This window comes from Hemitrygon akajei, unplaced genomic scaffold (genome assembly GCF_048418815.1).
Source record: "Hemitrygon akajei unplaced genomic scaffold, sHemAka1.3 Scf000055, whole genome shotgun sequence".
In the NCBI taxonomy this organism is placed as follows: Eukaryota; Metazoa; Chordata; class Chondrichthyes; order Myliobatiformes; family Dasyatidae; genus Hemitrygon; species Hemitrygon akajei.
In genome coordinates, this window is record NW_027331941.1 from 3,070,821 (window position 1) to 3,094,117 (window position 23,297).

General features: G+C 44.5%; 1 protein-coding gene across 2 annotated transcripts; it reads right to left on the reverse strand.

Annotated features, from left to right (window-relative positions):
• Window positions 1-780: 780 nt before the first annotated feature.
• On the reverse strand, window positions 781-23,152 carry LOC140721465 (NACHT, LRR and PYD domains-containing protein 3-like). Of its 2 annotated transcripts, none has more exons than XM_073036287.1 (9): window positions 22,986-23,152; window positions 22,833-22,898; window positions 10,150-11,884; window positions 9,435-9,521; window positions 8,438-8,608; window positions 7,071-7,241; window positions 5,909-6,079; window positions 1,880-2,047; window positions 781-1,708 (listed from the first exon to the last, which is right to left on the reverse strand). In XM_073036287.1, exons 1-9 carry the CDS (start codon window positions 23,089-23,091, stop codon window positions 1,621-1,623), a joined length of 2,763 nt encoding a protein of 920 aa, XP_072892388.1. In that variant the 5' UTR covers window positions 23,092-23,152; the 3' UTR covers window positions 781-1,620. The 2 variants fall into 2 exon arrangements, with proteins under 2 accessions (XP_072892388.1, XP_072892387.1); XM_073036286.1 differs by having other exon boundaries at window positions 10,150-11,887.
• Window positions 23,153-23,297: the final 145 nt, after the last annotated feature.

The window sequence follows — 23,297 nt, forward strand, 5'->3', positions numbered from 1 at the left end:
ATATTTTACCGCTCAGTCTGCTGTGCTTTTGGAAAGAAAAGACCCAGCTTATCGGGTCTTCCACCTTTGAGGAAACGAAAATGACCCAGCCTGTTTAGTCTCACTCGAAAGGCCAGAGAGACCCATTGTATCCCATCTCATTTAATTTCCAACAGGTTTTCTCAATCAACAGGCGTAGGTCATGATGGAAATTTATATTGAAGTTATAGGATTGACCATAATATTTTTCCCTTAAATCATACAGCTGCGTGTTAAATTTGTGCTGACCAACACCTACACATTTACGATAATATACTCCAATCTACTCTTACCTTATTGTTCATCTGGTTCTACGCGAGATTCCACCCATCATTTACACTAAGGCCAAAAGAAAACCGCATAATATGCTGACTAAAACGCATATCATTGAAATGTTGGAGGACCCCACGTGGTCGCGATGGAGGTCCGGATCAAATCCGACTCGCACGTGTGTGAAGCCGCGCCACTGCGCCGTCCTTTATACTCATTTTAAATGTGTGGCAAAAAAAAAAGGATTTGTTAATTTCTTTTTCTGACAACATCCCCTACTCTGATCAGTTTTATCGATCCAATTCACTCCCATTCATGGCATCATTGTTGGATCGGACGAACGGGGATATTTGATTTTGTTTCACACTGGTGCTTTTGGACAATGGAAACATGGCTCATTAAAATAAGATACACCGTAAATCCACCAGTAGCAGAAAATATGATTTATTTTAAAAAAATAAATTTACATGCACATATTTTCATTCAATTCTAATCAATCTGTCCTGTATTTAAATAATCCTGATACTGAATTACAAGGTCGGTGTTTACATTCATTCAGCTTAAAATTATAGTCTCTATATATACGTTCCCCTTAAACAGCACCAACACAGTGGGGGGAGAAAATGGCATTAACTGCATTCCCAAAGGGACTACAGATGCCACAGCTATGAGGGCTATCAACAGAATAAATGCAAATAGGTTCTTTCCACTTAGATGAGGAGAGATACATACAAGAGGGCAAGTCTTTAGAGTGAAAGGGGAAAGGTTTAGGGGGATCATTGGGGGAACTTCTTCATTCAGAGTGTGGTGGGAGTGCGGAATGAGCTGCCATCTGACGTGGTAAATGCGGACTCACTCTTAATTTTTAAGCATAAATTGGACAGACACATAGATGGGAGAGTCCCGGAGGGTTATGGACTGGGTGCAGGTTCATGGGAGTATCAGAATAAAGTTTTGGAACAGACTAGAAGGGCAGAATGGCCTGTTTTCCGTGCTGTTATGTTCTATGGTTCCATTTCATATTTCTATTATGGCTCTGGGTGACGGACAGATCCCCCTGGTGGCTTACTGTAGCACAGACAGTGCTGGCTCCACTCTTGGCCCTTCTCCAAAAGATCCGGGAGATGTTGTATGGTGGCGAAACAGGAACATATCGTCTCAGAGTTCTGATTTGGGCCAGTCTGGTGTCTGACATCACAATACTAAAGGGCGCAGCCTCCGCATCAGTTTGTTTCTTAACTGGGTCACTACTAATTAGAGAGGAGAGCTGAGTTTGAGGCAAAATATACATAGCCCCTTCCCGAGGGTGAAATCGTCGATGCATTGCGTTGTTTAGAGGTCCACTGTCAGTCCTTGTCGGGACTTCTGCAGCGTCTTGAGCTGATTCTGTCCGCGGGAACTGAAGCGATTCCCCTCCAGCCTGAAACAGGTTGAAGAATAAAGAGGAAATAAATAGATAGAAACGACGTTGAGAATAACGGGGAGACAGGGTTCCATACGTTAAAAACATACCGAGGCAAACATCAGCAGGACAGTCATTGGACGTACTGTACAAATAGTCAATGCACCCAAAGTCAATGCGGACACTCACCCGATATACTCCAAGCCTCTGTGACGCTTTATCAGAGTGTTGAAAGAGGGGATCGATCGGTCTGTGAAGTAGTTGTAATTCAGGTTCACATGAGTCAAAGCGCACATTTCGCGAAGAATGGAAATGAGTCCCTTGACACAAGAATCCGTGAGACCGGTCTTGTTCAGGCTGGGATGAGAGAAGGAAGCAACGTGAATTGGATGATCGGCAGAGATTTCTCGCCGCACGCAGCGTGACATTAAATAAATTTTAGAACCCCCGACGGTGGTGGGGGGGGGGGGGGGGGGTGGGAGTGCGGTAAGGGGTTGACAGAATCGCAGGCCACTTTATTCCTTCAAGCTCAGCTGGGGGAGCAGTTAACCACTAACTCTCTTCTTGCAACAGTTTGGTAGCAACTGCATGGCTAAAAACAACAAGAACATCATCAACCACAATAATAACAGAAGAAAAATGCTTTATTCTCACTACTGTCAAAATAATCAGCGATAGTGATTTATTGCAAATGTCTGACAGTTATGCATGCGACATTTCTCGGGAAACGTTAGGAAGACGTAACCTGGTTTGCAAATGCACATGTATTTGGTAAAAGTGGAAGATGTTGAACTGAGCAACTCTCCACATTTTCCCTTTACTACAACGTTCACCACCTTCTATCGGATCCCTGCCTCATCAACCCTTCGCCATTGTTACGTAACGACCCTGACGCCGCTTAGAAACATAGGAGCATAGAAAACCCACAGCACAATCCAGGTCCTTCGGCCCACAAAGCTGTGCCGAAAATGTCCTTACCTTAGATATTACCTAGGGTTACCTATAGCCCTCTAGTTTTCTGAGCCATCTTCCCATCCAGCGGTCTCTTAAAAGACCCTATCGTATCCGCCTCCACCACCGTCTCCAGCGGCCCATTCCACACACTCACCACTCTCTGCATTAAAAACTTAACACCTGACATCTCCTCTGCACCTACTTCCAAGCAGCTTAAAACCGTGCTCAATTGTGAAAGCATTTTCAGCCCCGGGAAAAAGCCTCTGACTACCCACACGATGAATACCTCTCATCATCTTATAGACCTCTATCAGGTCACTTCTAATCCTCCGTTGCTTCAAGGAAAAAAAGGCCGATTTCAGTTGACCTATTCTCATAAGGCACGTACCCGAATCCGGGCAATGTCCTTGTAAGTGCAAACACCAGGAAATCTGCAGATGCTGGAAATTCAAACAACAACACACACAAAATGCTGGTGGAACACAGCAGGCCAGGCAGCATCTATAGGGAGAAGCACTGTCAACGTTTCGGGCCGAGACCCTTCGTCAGGACTAACTGGAAGGAGAGATACTAAGAGATTTGAAAGTAGTGGGGGGAGGGGGAAATGCGAAATGATAAGAGAAGACCGGAGGGGATGGGGTGAAGCTAAGAGCCGGAAAGGTGACTAGCAAAAGGGATACAGATCTGCAGACCGAAAAGGATTATGGGACGGGAGGCCCAGGGAGAAAGAAAGGGGGAGGGGAGCACCAGAGGGAGATGCAGAACAGGCAAACAGTGATGGGCAGAGAGAAAGAACAAAAAAACAGCACTTCCCATTTCTACCTCCTACCCAAGATCCGCAAACCTGCCTGTCCAGGTAGGCCCATTGTCTCAGCTTGCTCCTGCCCCACTGACCTCATTTCTCCATACCTTGACACTGTCTTATCCCCCCTTGTTCAATCCCTTCCCACCTATGTTCGTGACACTTCTCACACTTTGAATTTGTTCAATGATTTTAAGTTCCCTGGCCTCCACTGTCTTATTTTCACCAAGGACGTCCAGTCCCTATATACCTCCATCCCCCACCAAGAAGGTCTAAAAGCTCTTCGCTTCTTTTTGGATTCCAGACCTAACCGATTCCCCTCTACCACCACTCTCCTCCGTCTAGCGGAATTAGTTCTTACTCTCAATAATTTCTCCTTTGGCTCCTCCCACTTCCTCCAAACCAAGGGTGTAGCCCTGGGCACCCGTATGGGTCCCAGTTATGCCTGCCTTTTTGTTGGCTTTGTGAAACAGTCCATGTTCCAAGCCTATACAGGTATCTGTCGCCCTCTTTTCCTTCGCTACATCAACGACTGCATTAGCGCAGGCTCCTGCACGCATGCTGAGCTCGTTGACTTCATTAACTTTGCCTCCAACTTTCACTCTGCCCTCTAATTTACCTGGTCCATTTCCGATACCTCCCTCCCCTTCCTTGATCTTTCTGTCTCCATCTCTGGAGATGGCTTATCTACTGACATTTACTATAAGCCTACAGACTGTCACAGCTACCTGGACTATACCTCTTCCCACCCTGTCTCTTGCAAAAATGCTATCCCCTTCTCACAATTCCTCCATCTCCGCCGCATCTGCTCTCAGGATGAGGCTTTCCATTCCAGGACAAAGAAGATGTCTTGCTTTTTCAAACAAAGGGGCTTCCCTTCGTCCACCATAAACTCCGCTCTCAATTGCAGCTCTCCCATTTCCTGCACATCTGCCGTCACACCAGCTGCCCGCCACCCCACTCAGGATAGGGTTCCCCTTGTCCTTACCTACCACCTCACCAGCCTCTGGGTCCAACATATAATTCTCCGTAACTTCCACCACCTCCAACGGGATCCCACTGCCAAACACATCTTTCCCTCCCCCCTCCTTTCTGCTTTCCGCAGGGATCGCTCCCTACACGACTCCCTTGTCCACTCGTCCTCCCCATCCTTTCCAATCAATCTTCCTCCTGGCACTTATCCTTGTAAACAGAACAAGTGCTACACCTGCCTTTACACTTCCTCCCTCACCACCATTCAGGGCACAAGACAGTCCTTCCAGGTGAGGCGACACTTTACCTGTGAGTTGGTTGGTGTGGTATACTGCGTCCGGTGCTCCCAGTGTGGCCTTTTATATATTGGCGAGTCCTGACGCAGACTGGGAGACCGTTTCGCTGAGCACCTACGCTCTGTCTGCCAGAGAAATCAGGATCTCCCAGTGGCCTCACATTTTAATTCCACATCCCATTCCCATTCTGATATGTCTGTCCATGGCCTCCACTACTGTCAAAATGAATCCAAACTCAGGTTAGAGGAACAACGCCTTATATACTGGCTGGGTAGCCTCCATCTTGAGGGCTATGAACATTGACTTCTCTAACTTCCATTAACACCACTCCTCCCCTTCTTATCCCATCCCTGATATATTTAGTTTTTTTGTTCTCTCTCTCTGCCCATCACTGTTTGCCTGTTCTCCATCTACCTCTGGTGCTCCCCTCCCCCTTTCTTTCTCCCTAGGCCTCCCGTCCCATGATCCTTTCCCTTCTCCAGCTCCGTATCTCTTTTGCCAATCACCTTTCTAGCTCTCAGCTTCACCCCACCTCCTCTGGTCTTCTCCTATCATTTTGCATTCCCCCCCCCCCCCCCCACTTTCAAATCTCTTACTATCTTTCCTTTCAGTTAGTCCTGATGAAACATCGACACTGCTTCTCCCTATAGATGCTGCCTGGCCTGCTGCGTTCCACCAGCATTTTGTGTGTGTTGTTTGAACGTACTTGCAAATCTCCTCTGCATCCTTTCTATGGTTTCCACAGCCTTCCTATATAGTGAGGTGACCAGAACTGAGCACAGTACTCCAAGTGGGGTCTGACCAGGGTCCAATATAGCTGCAACATTACCTTTCGGCTCCTAAACTCAGTCCAACAATTGATGAAGGTCAATGCACCGTATTAACCACAGAGTCAACCTGCGCAGCAGCTTTGAGTGTCTTATGGACACTGGTCTTGTATCGTGTTTAATTCGCCAAACTTCTTTCTGCACATGCTCTCACTGGAATTCAAGAAGGTATGCTCTTCTCCGTTCAACTCCGTTGCTAATCCACTATACTAACACACAGACCACTGACAACACAGCGATCAGAGACGCTGCCTCTCGTCTAAGCTAGTACCAGCGCTGGTGTTCAATACCGGAACACGGGTCATATACACGGGTGTACTGGAAGCTTCTGGAAGAATTTGGGGTGAAGCATCCAGCTAGATCTTACCGGAGTAACTTAATTTTACATTCCGACTTGTAGTGAACCTCCGTCACCAGATTCACTGCTGAAACTCCAAGTTCATTATCACCCAGGTTCAGCTCCGTCAGTGCATGGTTTGTATCAACAGTCGAGGCGATGCACTTGGTGGAAGAAGCCCTGAGGCCGTTGCACCACAGACTACCATGATAGGATTTATGGGGAAAAGAAAATAAATATATAGTGTTAAATGTAATGAAATGTCTGGTTAATTTATTGATAATAATTGCATAATGATATAATGAGTGTCGGGTAGGCCTCTGTTAGTCTCGATAAACAATGGACTTGTACCTTGGAAAGTTTCCAGGGCGCAAGGCTGGGCAGGGTTTTTTTTTTAAATGGAAGACCGGCAGCTGCCCAAGCAGCACGTCTCCCCTCTCCATGCCACCGATGTTGGGAAGGGCAAGGGAAGGGCATTAGGACCCATACAGCTTGGCACCAGTGTTGTCACAGAGCAATGTGTGGTTAAGTGCCTTGCTTAAGGACACAACATGCAGCCTCAGCCAAGGCTTGAACTAGCAACCTTCAGATAACTAGACGAACGCCTTAACCACTCGGCCATGCACCAACACTATAACATAATGTACAATACAGCAATAAAAATTATTATGCTTCGCAGAATGAGCCTTCCGGTCCGACGTGCCGCATTGCCGAGCGACCCACCTATTTAACCCCAGCCTAATCACTAAGCAATTTCGAGTGTCCATTGAGCCTATGAAATATCACAACTTTGGAATGCGGCTGGAAATCGGAGGCCCCAAAGGAATCCCAAGCCGCCACCGGGAGGCGTCTTAAAGGAGGCGTCGGCATTAGAATCCATACTCCGGGGCTCAGCCTGAAACAGAGTCGCGCTTACCGCTACGCTGCCCCGGTGTCCCTAACGGTTCCATTTCAAGTTCACATTCAAATGTATTGGCAGCTGATTGTACATAAATGCAATCAAACTTATCATCGTTCCTCCGGCACTGGTGCATATATCACATCCAGCACAGAAATCAAAATAAAGCAGAGTTTTAGTAACAGTGTTCATGATAGTAAGTGACAGGATATTTGTAGATCAGTCCAGCGTAATTCCGTCCAGTAACAATTTGTTTCAGGCGTGCATGATGTCGTAGAGCGAAACGAATCTTACTTCAACGTCTGCAGCTTGCAGTCCGGGTTCCTCAGCGCCGCGGACAGAAACTCCACTCCGGCATCCCCCAGATCATTGTTACCCAGTTTGAGTTTGGTCAGCCATTGGTTCTTGCGGAGAGCGCGGGCGAGGTCCTTAGCACAAGCCGCCGTGAGTCCGTTTGCGCACAACCTGATGATGAGATGCACGGGAAATGTTACAAGCTCGCGGTAGACTGGGAGGCTATGATAAGGTTAGAATTAGTAACGGGGGGGGGGGAGATGAAAGTTCGAAAGGGAAACTGAATTACAAAGTCAATAAGTAAAATATTTATAGCTTAGTTTAGATCAAGCGGTCAAAATGGAGCTGGAGAGGGCAGCTGAAGAGTATGTCTAGGAAACATGGGGATGGAAGGAGTTCCACAACTTTGGAGACACATAGGAGTTCAGACTGCACATATCTCGAGATACACACAGAAGAGGTGGGAGAATTCCGCAGTTCAGGCAGGAAATAAGGAAAGAGGTGAACAGTCGAAGTTTCCGGTGGAGAAAGAAAGAAAGAAAACATTGTATTGAATTTGAATTGAAGTTAGCAGAATTTCATTCATTTAATTCTTACACCCATCCCTCCACGCGAGGGAGTAAGAATTTGTTCGTTATGACTCCTTCGCAAAGTACGTACATGTGAATTTTCAAGTCTAATGGCTTGTAGAAAGAACCTGTCCCGTAGCCTGTTGGTCCAGGGTTTCATACTGTAGTAACATTTGCTGGACGGAAGCAGCTGAAACAGTTGATGGCTGGGGTGATGGGTGTCCCCGATTACCTTACAGGCCTTCTTTACACACCTGGCAAAAGGTAGTGGGGAAGCCAATGCAGAAGAGAGGGTGAAAGGTGGGGCAATAGCTGTGTGGAGATACGTAGATTCATTTCTTGGATTGCAATGCAGGTAAGGGTCGGGGAGAGTGGGATGACGTTAGAATCTGGGTGTGGTGGCCGAATTGAAACTGATGACTACGGGAACTGATCGGATAGGGCAACGGGTCACAGTATAATGGGACATAAGCAGTGAGGGGAAGCAGTCGGATGGGAAGCATCGGGTGAATGCATAGGTGATAGGTAGATCGAGAGGCTGGGTGGAAAGGGAGATGTGGAAGAGAAGATGTGTGAACGCACATTACGGGTTTGAGGTCTGATGCATTTTAGAGAAAGGCACTTACATACAAACACACGTGCATTCAAACATGACGCATTTAAGATTTGGTCCGTGTTGAAGAGCCGCGTGAAGAGCACATCGTGTTTCCCAATAGGTGATGGGAATAATAACACAAAAGAGCCAGACAATAATACATCCGAAAGACCCATCCGGAATCCTCACGGTCAGACACTCACCGTAGCTTCATTAGTTTGCAGCCCGGGTTCTCTAAAGCCTTAGATAGCTCTCTCACGCCTGAGTCGCCCAGGTCATTGTAATTCAGGTCCAGTTCCTGCAGTGAGCAGCTTCTGTGGAGAATGGAGGCCAGATCCCCAGCGCAACAGTGCGTGAGGCCGTTCATATCCAGCCTGATGATAAGAACAGGGATGATAAAAGAGTGATACGAGAGGAAAAAGTCCTGTATTATTGATTGAGGACGTGAAATCAATGGCTATTTCATTAGGTACAGGGGAGGATCCCGTGGTGGCTTTCTGCTGCTGTTGTAGGTTCAACTTGCTTGTGGTCTCATAGTTGCTCTTCCACACAACACCGGTGTAATGCCCTGCTACTTGAGTACTGTCGCCTTCCTGCTAGTTTGAATCTACTGTTGCATTTACCCCTGACTTCTCTCATTAACAAAACATTTTCGCCTGCAGAATTGCTGCTGATGGGATTTGGGTTTTTTTGCACCATACTCAGTAATCACTAAATACTTCTGTCAGTGAAAAATAAAACATGGATGATCTGCAGTTTCTGAGATACTCAAACCACCATATCTGACCCTAGCAGTCATTCTACGGTAAATGTCACTTAGATCACATTTCTTCCCCATTCTGATGATTGGTCATAAATAAATAAAAACTAGAACAACTAAACTGGTTGACCATATTTGCATGTTCTATGTAGTAAATTAGAGCCACAGGGTTGGCTGATTGGATATTTACATTAAGAAACAGAACGTGGGAACAAGTGTACTTCATAAACTGGCCACCGAAAGTCCTAGCTCATAGTAAAAGTAACTGTAGGATTTGGACGGAAGAGTTGTTTATCCCTTGTACTCCCAAATAAACTGCCCACAAGATGATCTCCTCCAGCAGATTTTTGCTGTTCCAAATTTCAGAAAGTACTATGTATTTTGTCTCAGTGTTTTACGTCTCGCGGAATGAGCACATCCCTTCACATTCGGGTACCTACCGAAGTTTCTCTATTTGGCAGTCTGGTCTCATCGCATATTCAGACAGTAGTTTCACTCCAGAATCCCGCAACTGATTGCAGTTCAGTCTGAAGAGAAGGGGACACAGAGATAGAACGAACACAATCAAAGACCCAAAGTCTGAGACTGCATGAAACAACCTCAGAAAAAAAGAGCCCTCTGAGATGCCCATCCATCTTTTCAAATGAAGATGAAGAGGATTTTCTTTAACCAGAGAGTGGGGAATCTGTGGACATCTTTGCCACAGGCAGCTGTGGAGATCAAGTCTTTACATATATTTAAGGCAGAGGCTCACAGATTTTAGATTGGTCATGGCATGTAGGGATATGGGGAGAAGGCAAGAGATTAGGGCTGAGAGCAAAATCTGAAGAGCAATGATGGAATGGAGAGCAGACTCGGTGGGCCGAATCCCCTAGTTATACTTTTTGGTAACTTGGAAACAACCGGCTGAATGTTAATTATCAGCGGTGCTTTAGGAAGACGGTGTCCATCATTAAATATCCCCACCACCCTGCACATGCTCCCTTCTCATCGTTGGGAAGGAGTTACAGAAGCCTGAGGGCACATAATCACAGATTGAGGACCAGATTCTTCCCCTATGCCAGCTGATTTCAAAGTGGACTACTTTTCTTGCACTATTTTTTAACGTAACGACGAGGGTTTACATATTAGTGTTAGAGACATATGGATAGTTACCCCAGTTTCTGGCATTTCTGAAGCACTGGTCCCAGTCGCTGGAGTCCTTCAAGCTCAATATAGCATCTCTCCACATTGAGGTGTTTCATTGTGTCACAGAGCTCAATGGCATAAGACAGGTTGGCACAGTCAATTGGAGTCAGTTGCAATCCACTGAATGAAACAACTTCCGCAGATCCCAGAGTAGACTGAGCTAGTTTACGATCCTGAGATTCAATCACGTATTGCAGTGCATTCAGCAGTTCCCTTTTATTGGAATCTGTCCCTGTGTTTGCGATCTGATGGTCAATCTCCTTCTCTAGCCAATCTTTAACTAGGTGAGCGGTCTGATCAGGAAACGGACCCAGAAATTCCTTCAGAGCCCAGTGTGATCCGCTGTAGGAGAGACCAACTACAAAGCGAAGAAATGTTTCAAATCGGTCATCTTCTGCACGCTGGATTTCAGTGAAAAGATCCCGGCTATCTTCAGGATCAGCTCGTAGGAACTGTGTGAGTGCGGCAACAAACTCTTGAACAACGGGGTGGGTAAACGCGTAAACCACGGTCCCCGTGGAACCATCGCCCTTCAGCAGTTCTATCATGAAACTGGACAGGAAGCTGGAAGGTTTCAAATCGTGTTCAATCAGGTCTTCAGCTGTAAACGTAGTCTTCTTCTCGGACAGTCCCTTGAAAGCCAGATTACCAACCATCATGAGCACGTCTTTCGGTTTTTCCGTGTCACGTCCATGGTGCTGCAGGATGTTGTAAATGTGCTTGGAAAAGGTTTGCGTTATGGTTATGGGCAAAACCCAATCTCTTTTTACGTACGTGCCCCCCAGTGACTGGCGGATCGCTGAGCAGTATAATGGATTATGGCTCATGCTGTAAAGGATCTTGTTCTCCTGCAGGAGTTTGAATGCAGATGTCGCCACTGCCTGATCTTCAAAAAACCTATTGAAGTATTCTTTTTGTTCCTTATCAGAAAATCCCAGGATTTCAGCCCAGAGGGTGATGTCTGCCTTTTCCAATAAATGTAACGCAGTGCGGCGGGAGGTGACCAGCACTGAACACCCTGGGAGCAGCTTGTGCTGGATTAAACTGTGCACAATGTCAAACACTTCGCATCGCCACTCGGGATCCGGGCGCATGGGCTGAAGTCGTCTGTTTCTAGGACTGTCTGTGAAATCGATTCTGTGCTTGAATTCATTTAAATCATCAAATATAAACAGCAGTGCCTTCGGGTTCTTCCAGACCTCTCCTATATCATTCCCAAGGTGCTGATATTGACTCAGAATCAGCTCCCTCAGGTTTATTTTGTCTTTAATTTTGTTTAAATCCTTGCATTTGAAACTGAAGACAAACTGAAACTGCTGAAATATTTTCCCCGTGGCCCAGTCATAAATAACCTTTTGCACCAGCGTGGTTTTCCCGATCCCTGGGATTCCAAGCAATGCTACTGAACTACCGGATGTGATTCGACTCAATGAATAGCTGCTCCAGAACAACTGCTCCATTCGCAGTTTTTCTGGTTCGATATAGCTCTTCTCCAGTTTCTCTCTCCACTCCTCATCGTCCCGATCCCCTTCCCTCAGTTCATGTTCCGTCATCCAACAGCCTCGGTCAGTGGGAACAATCGTGAGCTCAGAGTATCGATCAGACAACTGGAAGTATTCACTCTCCTCCTCCCCTTCCGGGATCGTTTCCATTTTCATTCTTTCATTTTTCTCCCGCAATATTTCCTTGTGTTTCTGGTGAACTTCTTAAAAAAGAAAGAACAGACGGAATGTTTATTTATTTCCGTGATTAATCCCAGAGTTTCACTTCAATATCATGCACAGTTGCGGGATATTTGTTGGGTACAGGGACAGTGCATAACTCGATTGCAGCAATAGACCAAGGGAAACATCTCGCCCTTATGTTGAATTATATTGATTGGGTCGCCAACACAAGATGGAGGAATTGTAGAGGCGGAAATCTGGAACAAACCTCAATGAGATATTGGAACTCATGTAATCACGTTGCGTTTGTGAAGGGAAATTGACAATGGGCATCTGTGATCAGACAATTAATGTAAATTTAAAACAAAACAGATGGGAGGTACTCGGTAAAAAGGACACATGGGTAAGTGTGGAGCAATAACTTGCAAGCAGAGTAGGTTCAGATGGGGGGGGTGGTGATAGTCAGATAGAGGAGGGAAGTGTGGAGGCTCGGAGGTGATAGCTGTAGGCAAAGAGTGAATCACAATCAGGTTGACCATCACAGGTAAATGCAGTGAAATTTGTTAACTTTCCTGCAGCAGTAGAATGAAATTCATTATAAATAAATCTGGAGAAAAAGAACTGAATTGGAGTTACTGTTGATATGTAGATTAAATAGTTAAGTTAAAAAAAAGTAGTGCAAGAGAAGTAGACAGCTGGCAGAGGGCAAGAATTAAATCCTGATTATGTGCCTTCAGGCTTCTACACCTCTTTCCTGACGGTAACGACGAGAAGGCGACATGCGCTGCGTGGTGTGGATCCTCAATGATGAACGTCATTAAGCACCGCTGATCGTTAACAGTCCCCACCACCCAGGAACTTAGCTGCCGCCGTTATTGGAATCTGATCATGAAAGAAGGTTGTGCATGGGCTCTGATAATGGAGTTGGGAGCATGAAAAAAATCTGCAACTTTTTATTTGTTGCTCATTTATTGAGGATGCAAGGCGGAATAGACCTGTCCAGTACACCAACCCACTCTGCCCAGCAATTCCCCCAATTTAGCGTGAGCTCAATAACGGGACAAAGTAAAGTGACCAATTAACCTACCAACTGGTATATCATTGGAGTGTTGGAGTGAACCGGAACAACCAAAGGGAACCATGTGGCCACAGGGAGAACATACAAACTCCTTACAGGCAGTACGGATCTTGAACGTGGGCAACATGGACTGCGAGCTATGGTGCACGCGCAAAACCGGGCAGTGGGAATGGCCTCAGGGGGGAAGCACATCAGTTTCTCTTCATGTGCTAATATTCAATGAGAAGCTGAATTAACTAGGTTTCCTTCTGATCAATTTGTTGCTTTGTGTACTCTGATTAGATTTATCTCTGTTCTGATAATGCACTGTCACTCAGCAATTAAATTCACATATACACATGAAATAAATAATGAAATAAAATGAAGTAAGTTAATAATTTACTGGTTAAGGTATCTCATATATATGTGTGTGTGTGTGTGTGTATATATATTGTCACATACCCCGTGGCCGGGTTAAGAACCAGCAGAAATGGAAAACACTTTGGAGTCTGGTATTACCGTAAAACTAATAGTGTTTATTAGTAAACTAAGCAATACAGTACTATTAAATGAAAATATATGAAACAGGTTAGCAATGATATATACTGAAGTATGGAAATAGGAACCAAAACTAGGCTCTTTCAGAGCTAGGGGTAAATAGATACAGTCTTACGATATGATGCAAATATGATGTATTTGTATGAATATGATGATGAGAGAGAGAGAGAGAGAGAGAGAGAGAGAGAGAGAGAGAGAGAGAGAGAGAGAGAGAGAGAGAGAGAGAGAGAGAGAGAGAGAGAGAGAGAGAGAGAGAGAGAGAGAGAGAGAGAGAGAGAGAGAGAGAGAGAGAGAGAGAGAGAGAGAGAGAGAGGTGATGAGAGGTGATGCCAATGCCGTCGATCTTCCTGTTGCGGTTACCAACTATGACCATACTACGTATGACCATTCTTCAGTGTTGGACCTCCCACCCAGGCGAGGGTGGACACACAAACAGTTCCCCACTGGTTGCACTTTTACATACTGTGAGCCACCGATTGATTTCCCTGAATCGGACCTCCAAACCCCCACCTTCACGTGGGTGCACAAAGCTCGTTCAGTGTCCCGTGGTGTGTCTGTGTGTCTGAGCAGACCTACTTTTTATCTCTACATGCTGGACACCGGCTGTCCATCAACTGGCTCCTCCCTGCTGTCTTTGCAGGAATGTTAACAAGCAGGCTAAAGATAGATAGATAGATAGATAGATAGATAGATACTTTATTCATCCCCATGGGGAAATTCAACTTTTTTCCAATGTCCCATACACTTGTTGTAGCAAAACTAATTACATACAATACTTAACTCAGTAAAAAATATGATATGCATCTAAATCACTATCTCAAAAAGCATTAATAATAGCTTTTAAAAAGTTCTTAAGTCCTGGCGGTAGAATTGTAAAGCCTAATGGCATTGGGGAGCATTGACCTCTTCATCCTGTCTGAGGAGCATTGCATCGATAGTAACCTGTCGCTGAAACTGCTTCTCTGTTTCTGGATGGTGCTATGTAGAGGATGTTCAGAGTTATCCATAATTGACCGTAGCCTACTCAGCGCCCTTCGCTCAGCTACCGATGTTAAACCCTCCAGTACTTTGCCCACGACAGAGCCCGCCTTCCTTACCAGCTTATTAAGACGTGAGGCGTCCCTCTTCTTAATACTTCCTCCCCAACACGCCACCACAAAGAAGAGGGCGCTCTCCACAACTGACCTATAGAACATCTTCAGCATCTCACTACAGACATTGAATGACGCCAACCTTCTTAGGAAGTACAGTCGACTCTGTGCCTTCCTGCACAACGCATCTGTGTTGGCAGTCCAGTCTAGCTTCTCGTCTAACTGTACTCCCAGATACTTGTAGGTCTTAACCTGCTCCACACATTCTCCATTAATGATCACTGGCTCCATATGAGGCCTAGATCTCCTAAAGTCCACCACCATCTCCTTGGTCTTGGTGATATTGAGACGCAGGTAGTTTGAGTTGCACCATATCACAAAGTCCTGTATCAGTTTCCTATACTCCTCCTCCTGTCCATTCCTGACACACCCCACTATGGCCATGTCATCAGCGAACTTCTGCACATGGCAGGACTCCGAGTTATATTGGAAGTCTGATGTGTACAGGGTGAACAGGACCGGTGAGAGTACGGTTCCCTGCGGCGCCCCTGTGCTGCTGACCACCGTGTCAGACCTACAGTCTCCCAACCAAAGTGTCCTTGGAGCAAAGGTAAATAATCAGCCAAAGAACCATACATCAAATCTTGTCTCTCTCTCTCTCTCTTACACATTTGCACTGGATGCCTCCCCCTCTCTCTCTCAATAGCAGCGCAGGTCAATAGGGTCAACTATGGACCCCATCTCAAACTCTGTTTGCCCATCACACCCCACCCACTTTCAGGAAATTTTTACTGGGGTAAAAATTTAAACGTAAATGTACATTACAGAGTCTAATACAATACATAGGTAGTCATCAGCTAACAAAGTAAAACAGATATAATTTCAAATCTAATGTCTAGATAAACAATCAGCAATTACATTGTCAGTACCCTTTATACGTTTTATTTGGAGGTCATATTCTTGTAATATCAGACTCCAATTCAGCAAACTTCTATTCTTATCTTTTAGATTAGTCAGAAACACCAGTGGGTTATGGTCAGTGCAGACTATCAGTGGCTTCTGTGCAGGACAAAAATCAAAATGCTGTAAAGCCAGAATCAGTGAGAGGAATTCTTTCTCCACAGTGGAATAGTTTTTCTGTTGTACATTAAATTTCCTGGAGAAATAAGCCACTGGGTGTTCAATTTCGTCCCCATCTTTCTGTAGCAACACTGCCCCGGCAGCCTCGTCACTAGCATCCGTTGCGAGAGAGAAGGGTTTTGAAAAGTCTGGTGCTTTTAGCACAGGATGGTAACACAATATAGTTTACAGCCCCTCAAAGGCTTCCTGGCAAGGGTCACTCCACACAAATTTCTCACTCTTTCTCAAGAGCTTGGTAAGAGGAAGAGCGATATCTGCAAAGTTTTTACAAAACTTCCAGTAATACCCTACCATTCCTAGAAAGCTTCTCAGAGCTTTCTTGTCAGTCAGAATTGGGACTTCAGAAATAGCCTGCACCTTAGCTTGTACCGGAGCCAGCTGCCCTTGACCTACCACATACCCCAGATACATGACAGTAGCATGGCCAAACTCACTTTTGGTGAGGTTCACTATTAGATTGGCTTCAGACAGTCATTTAAACAGCTTTTCCACAGCCACAATGTGCTCCTCCCATGTGTCACTCCAGACCACAGTCGTTGATATAAGCCCCTGTGTTTTCCAAACCTCTAACTACCGAGTCAATCATCCTTTGGAATGTCCCTGGAGCATTTTTCATTCCAAAAGGCAAAAAATTATACTCATACATCCCTGATGGTGTCACAAATGCTGAGATTTCTATAGCTCTGTCAGTTAAAGGAACATACCAATATCCTTTCAGTAAGTCAATCTTCGTGATATACCTAGCCTTTCCCACTCTATCGATGCAATCATCTACCCTCGGGATAGAATAAGCATCGGTCTTTGTGATGGCATTTACTTTCCTGTAATCAGGACAGAATCTTACACTACCATCAGGCTTCAGAACAATCACACATGGAGACACCCAGTCTGAAGTAGATCGCCTAATAATACCTGCAGCTAGCATATGTTCAATTTCCCTTTCCACCAGTTCGCTCTTTTCTAAATTCATTCTATAGGGGTGTTGCTTAATGGGCTGGGTTGATGTTATGATAACATCATGTACTGTGATTGTGCATTTCCTCGGGACATCTGGACATAAATCTGTATGCCAGTTAATTAATTTTATCAGCTACATTCTACGTGCAGACTCCAAATGATGGATCTTATTGGTAAAGTTGGTCAAAATAACAGAGTTCTCCAGTCTGATGGACACTATGTTTATCTTATCAAAATGCTCTTGCCCCTCATTATCAGATTCCACAACTTCATTTGTTTTCATGACAGCACTGACTGGTACTGTCTTAGAGTCATGATAAGGTTTGTGCACGTTCACGCGAACTAATTGATTAGGTTTGCATCTATCAGGGGTTTTAATAAAATAATTTAAAGAGTCAATCTTCTTAATTACCTCGTATGGACCCTGGAATCTTGTCTGGAGGGGGTTGGCCATTAAAGGAAACAAAACCAGGACCTTATCACCAACCTTAAACACCTGTTCTCGTGCTCTTTTATCATACCAATGCTTCACTTTGACTTGGGAGTCTTGCAGATTTTTCTTTGCAAGGTCGCATATCTTACTAAGCCTCTTGCGGAATTTCAAAACATAGTCAATCACATTGACATGCACCTCCGGGTTAGACCATTGCTCTCTAAGTAGGGTCAGAGGTCCCTTGGGCCTGTGACCGAAAACGAGCTCAAATGGGCTAAACCCCAGGGAGTCCTGAATCGTGTCCCTCATAGCAACAAGCAAGAGAGGTAATCCATCATCCCAGTCTCTAATATTCTCCTGACAGTAGGATTTAATCATGGTTTTTAAAGTCAAGTGGAACCACTCCAAAGCCCCTTGAGACACTGGGTGTTATGCGGAGGACACAATTTGTTTAACTCCCAGCTCAGAAACCATCTGTTGGAATGTGTGGGATGTGAAGGTACTCACCTGATCTGATGGAATCTATTTAGGCAACACTACCATGGTGAAAAACTTGACAAGTGCCTTTACCATAATGTGGGCTTTTATACTCCCATGAGGCTCGGCCTCCGGTAATCTAGAGGCAGCACGCATAATGGCCAGCACATACTGATGACCAGCTGCCTTCTTTGGCAAAGATTCCACACGGTCAACAATGACTCGGGAAAATGATTCCCTGAAAGTAGGTATCGGTCGAAGGGGTGCCCTGGGGATGGCCTGATTCGGCTTTCTCACCACCTAGCACATGTGACACCTTCTACAATAATCAGCAATATCTCTCCTCATATTAGGCCAGTAGAATTCCCTCATAACCCTATGTACCGTTTTCTTTATTCCAAAAAGTTCACCTAGTGGTATCTTGTAGGCCAGGTTCAGAATTTCATTCCTATAAACTTTCGGAACCACCACCTGGTGTACAATCACCCAATCCTCATCTGTGGGTACTGTAGCCAGTCTCCACTTTCTCGTTAACACTCCATCTTTCATGTAGTATCCCACTGGCTCATTCTTAATTTCCTCCTCAGAGAGAGCAGTCTCTTTTAAAGCCACAATGTCTGCATCTTTGCTCTGTTCCTTCACAAATTCTTTCCTTGACAATGATATATCTGCCTTGTCCCCCCTTACTCTCCTCATCCTTACTATCTTCTAAATCCTGTTGGTACATGGACAGTAAAAATGTCTCGGGTAAATCAATGTTTGTCTCAGCACTTTTTTCGACATGCTTCTGGTTACTGCACAAGAGGGATAAACTTCAGAATCTATGGGCAGTTCCTCAGCAGCTGCAGGCTTGCTCGTTAGCTGAACTGCTGAGTACACATCCTCACCTGCAAAGTCATTACCGAGTAAAACCTCCACATCGTCCATTGATAATTCAAGACCACATCCCTATTGTAACTGGTCCGGATACTAAGTCACATTTCAGATATATTTTGTGCAAAGGTATGACCTCAATCCCTTTTCCAATGACTTTTATCACATTTACTTCACCAGTCACTGTCTCAGCACTGAATTCCCACACCTTCTTTAAGATTAATGATTGACAAGCCCCAGTGTCTCCCCAGATTCTCAATGGAACTGGGGTTGACCCCTCCTTTACAGATACCAACCTGTTTGAAATAAACCTCTCATGTCCTTCCTGAACTTGGTCTTACCCCTCCTTCCTTAGCAGTTTGTTAACCAGTTCCATACAGGCATTTGGGGTTGTTGCCTTTCCTTTTCCTTTATCCCTTTTGGGAGCAAACACCTAGATGCTATATGACCGGCTTTCCCACAGTTAAAACACATTAAACTGGGGAACTTCCCTCCAGACTGCTTCTCATCCTCCTTACCTTTCCAGCTCGTCCCTGGCTTACTCTCTGACTTAGCCGGCAGGGTCTCTCTATTATCTCTACTGGTAGCTCTGGCTTGAGGGAAACTTTACCTTATGGGTTAAGGCATACTTGTCTGCTAACTTGGCAGATGCGGACAGGGTTTCTGCAGCTTTCTCATCTAAATACGTCCTCATACCCTCAGGGACACAACTTTTAAACTGCTCAATTAGCATTAACTGTTTCAGTTTGTCAATATCCTCTCGGGCCCCTTTTGAGGAGCACCAGCGATCAAAGTACATCTGCATCTCACGGGCAAACTTTAGATACGTGTGGTCCCATGGCTTCCTCAAATTTTGGAACCTTTGTCTGTATGCCTCCAGAACCAACTCGTAAATCTTAAGTATAGCCTTTTTTACCTCATAGTTATCCTTTGCGTCTTCCATGGATGACACTGAATAAGCTTGCTGAGCCTTCCCCTTAAGTACACCTTGTAACAAAACAGCCCACTTCTCCTTCGGCCAGTTCTGATTTGTAGCGACTTTCTCAAAATGCAGAAAATACCTATCGACATCCGTTTCCTCAAATGGGGCTACAAACTTAATCTCCTGACTTTGTTTTTGGTCTTGTTTTGTCTGGTGGATTTGGAGCTCCTTTCTGGGGAACGCGCTAAGATGGTAGCACGATATTAATATGCAGCAGCCTCTCCGGACACTGGATTGGGGATTGCTAAACTTTATGTGGATTTTCTGATGTAGTCTGTTTTGTCATGTGCTTTTGTGATATCATTCTGGAGGAACATTGTCTCATTTTTTAACTGAATTGCATTTGTGGTTTTTAAATGACAATAAACTGAATCTGATTCTGACTGACCTTGAACCCCCTGACTGGGTCTATCACTTGCCCCCTTCCTGCAATGCCTTTATCTTTGCCAGCTCAAACCACCTCTCTGTTTCTCTTTCTTCACTCTGTTATTCCACTTCTTCCCTCTGTATTTCTACGTCCAGTTTTTTTTTACTTGTAACTCAAACTCGTGCTGTTGTGCTCTTTTCTTCTCCTCAGCCTTGAGCCTAAATCTTTCCATCTGAACCTGGGTCTCAACCCCGATAGGTTTACTTTCAGGAAAAAACTCCAACTCCTCTACGTGAAACACCTCCTTGGATACATAATACTCGGCTATGGCTCTCTGCATTTCTGACTTCCTCGCTGTTGGCTTCACCTTCGAAAAGTTTAACCTTCTCGCAATACTCAGTGGCTCCAAATTCCTGGCATCCTCTAATGCCTCCGAGGTTGGCTCCGCCAAATATGTATCAATGTCCATTTCTGCTGTTTTTCCACAAAACCAAATAAATTAAGGGAATTCACCCCAATCAATTCAAACAGCCCCCACACATAATTAGTTTAGATCCCGGGTGAGCCCCCAATTTTGTTGCGTACCCCGTGACCAGGTTAAGAACCAGCAGAAATGGAAAAAACTTTGGAGTCTGGTATTATCATAAACTGATAGTATTTATTAGTAAACTAAGCAATACAGTAACTTTAAAATGAAAATATATGAAACAGGTTAGCAATGATATATACAGAAGTGTGGAAATAGGAACCAAAACTAGGGTCTTACAGAGCCAAGGGTAAATGGATACAGTCTTATGATATGATGCAGAGTTCAGTTCAGTTCAGGTCGAGGTAGTTGTTTGAGTATCATTGGAGAGAGAGGTTTGCCTACAGCATGTCCATATCCCTCCATCTTCCTTACATTAATTTGCCAACAAAAACACATTTCTTAAAACATGAAAGGTATTTCAAAGCCGAATCCTTGGCTTTACCTGTTGCTTGGCAGCAGGTGCTGGTGCCTGAGTCGAAGTGCTCGGCAGAGATGGTGCTCGGTGCTTGGTGTCGGAGGGTTTGTCGGAGGCTTGAACTTGGAGTTGACTATGGCCGGGGCTCCCAAAGTGCTGTATCGGCAAGCTGTGGCACTGGAGGTTCATGGCAGGAAGAGTTTTTCTTCCTTCTAACGTCTGCGCGAGATGATGGGCTGTCGGGACTTTGAGACTTTCTTGAAAACCATGCCATGGACTGCTCTTTATCAGATTATGGTATTGCTTTGCACTGTTGAAACTATGTGCTATAATTATGTGGTCTTTGTCAGTTAGTCTTTTATCAATTATGGTATTGTCTGCACTGTTGAAACTATATGTTAACTATAACTACGTGTAACTATATGGTTTTGTGTAGGTCTTGTAGCTTTAGGTTTGTCTTATGGGTTTGTAGTTCCTTTCCAGGGAACGTGCTAAGACGGTAGCACAATATCGATACGCAGCAGCCTCTCTGGACACTGGATTGGGGATTACCAAACGTTTTGTGGTTTTTCTTGTGTTGTCTGTTTTGTGCTTTTTCATGATAGCATTCCGGATAACATTGTCTCATTTTTTAACTGCATTGTATTTGTGGTTTATAAATGACAATAAACTGAATCTGAATCTGCATCTGTATTTGCCTCTAGCACCATACCTGACAATGCATTGCAAGCACCTAAGACTCTCCGAGTAAAATAATCGTACATGTCACATCCTCTTGAACCTACCCCATCTCACCTACAATGCAGACACTCTGGTATTAGACATTTTAAACCCTGGGAATCAGATTCTCGTTGTTTATCTGTGTCACTCATAAGCTTGTAAACTCTATCTCTATCTTGTAAACTCTTGACTCAGCCTCCAGTGGTCCAGAGAAAACAATCCGATTTCCTCCAGTGCATACCCTCCAAACCAGCCAGCATCATGGTAAGTCTCACCTTCACCATCTCCTTCCTTTAAATGGGTGACCAGAATCCGGGCAAAGATGTAAATATGGATAAACCAAAGTTTCATAAGGTTGCAGCATAATCCATTGATTTTTGAACTGAGTGCCTCGTCTAATAAAAGCTCGCATTCCAAAACCCTTCTTAACCACATTGTCAACCATCAACTATGGAAGTGGACACCAAAACCTCTGCTTCGCAACAATGATAAGGATCATGTGGGATTTTGTCAAAAAGCCTTCAAAAATCCATTTAGGCAACATCCACAGCCCTTCCTTTATCAATTTCTCTTGTGAAACTATGAAAAATCTGAATGAAGTTGGTAAGACATGAACTGCCCTGCACAAAACCATGCTGTATCTCCATAAATAGATTTTTAAATGCTCATATATTCTATCTTTGGAGAATTTTCTTCAACGATTTCCCTGCAACCGACATGTGATTCCCTGTTCTATAGTTCCCAGGATTGTCTATTGTCCTCTTACTAAATAGACGTCCTCTGGGAACCCGACTGTGGCTAAAGAGGATGAAGATACTGGCCAAGGACCCTGCCATCTTGTATCTTGCCTCCTTTAATACGGAGTCTGACCATATCAATGGACCCAAGAATGGTTAGCGCTCAAACTAAAGCAGGAGACTTGGAATTCACATCCGTGTGGTGAACATGATTACTGAAGTATCTGGATGCTTAATATGTTTGATATCCAGAGAATTGTCTGTTCCAGAACAGAAACTCTCTATATATATTTAATTGTGTTCTTTTTTCCCACCTCTACTGCTGAGAACAAATGTGGGAACAGCTAAGGTCTCGCTATCCTTCTGGTAGGGATGCATCGGCTTTTACAGTGAACCCAATGAGAACATGTGGACTTTCACCAATCATTTCGACTTTACTGCAGATGGCTAGTGGTTCACAATATACCAGATAAATGATTGCATCATTTCCAAATGTTGGAAGTAATGCAGAAACTTGAACCATATCAGGGGTAATGTGTGATTCATGTCAATATCCGATGATAGCAAATACATTTTCCCAGACTTTTCCTCTTTCAGAAAGAATACATTCTAATGAAAACAATTCCTTTATTCTATAACTTATCTCTTACCTTGCAGATGACAGGGAAATTCTGGTAAATCTTGGCTGTAGCTCATGATTTCAAATACGTCGGAACCTGTTTAAAGGAACAAGCTTTCGTAAATTGAGATTTGACTAATATTGTTAAATCTGCAATCGAGTTAGAATTTGATGTTTTGTTTACCGGTTTTATGGAGCTCATTCAGGATTTTGTCCAGCTTTGGCGACTCATCTCGCATTTTAACAAACGCTTCCCACATCACCCTCTGGGCACTGGAGCCTTTGTCCATGACTAGGCTGAGCAAGAGTTTGGAACTGCCTGCCCGGTTACCATTCTTTGCATGCTCAGTGACTCTCTGCAAAAGACAGCAATACGTTTGTTGCGAGGTGGACTCAACCTCCGACATATTATTTACCTATTTACTTATTTTTATTCATTCTCCATGTCTTCAAAGTTAATGTCGACTTCCTGTCAGCTGGAATCAGTCTGGTGATT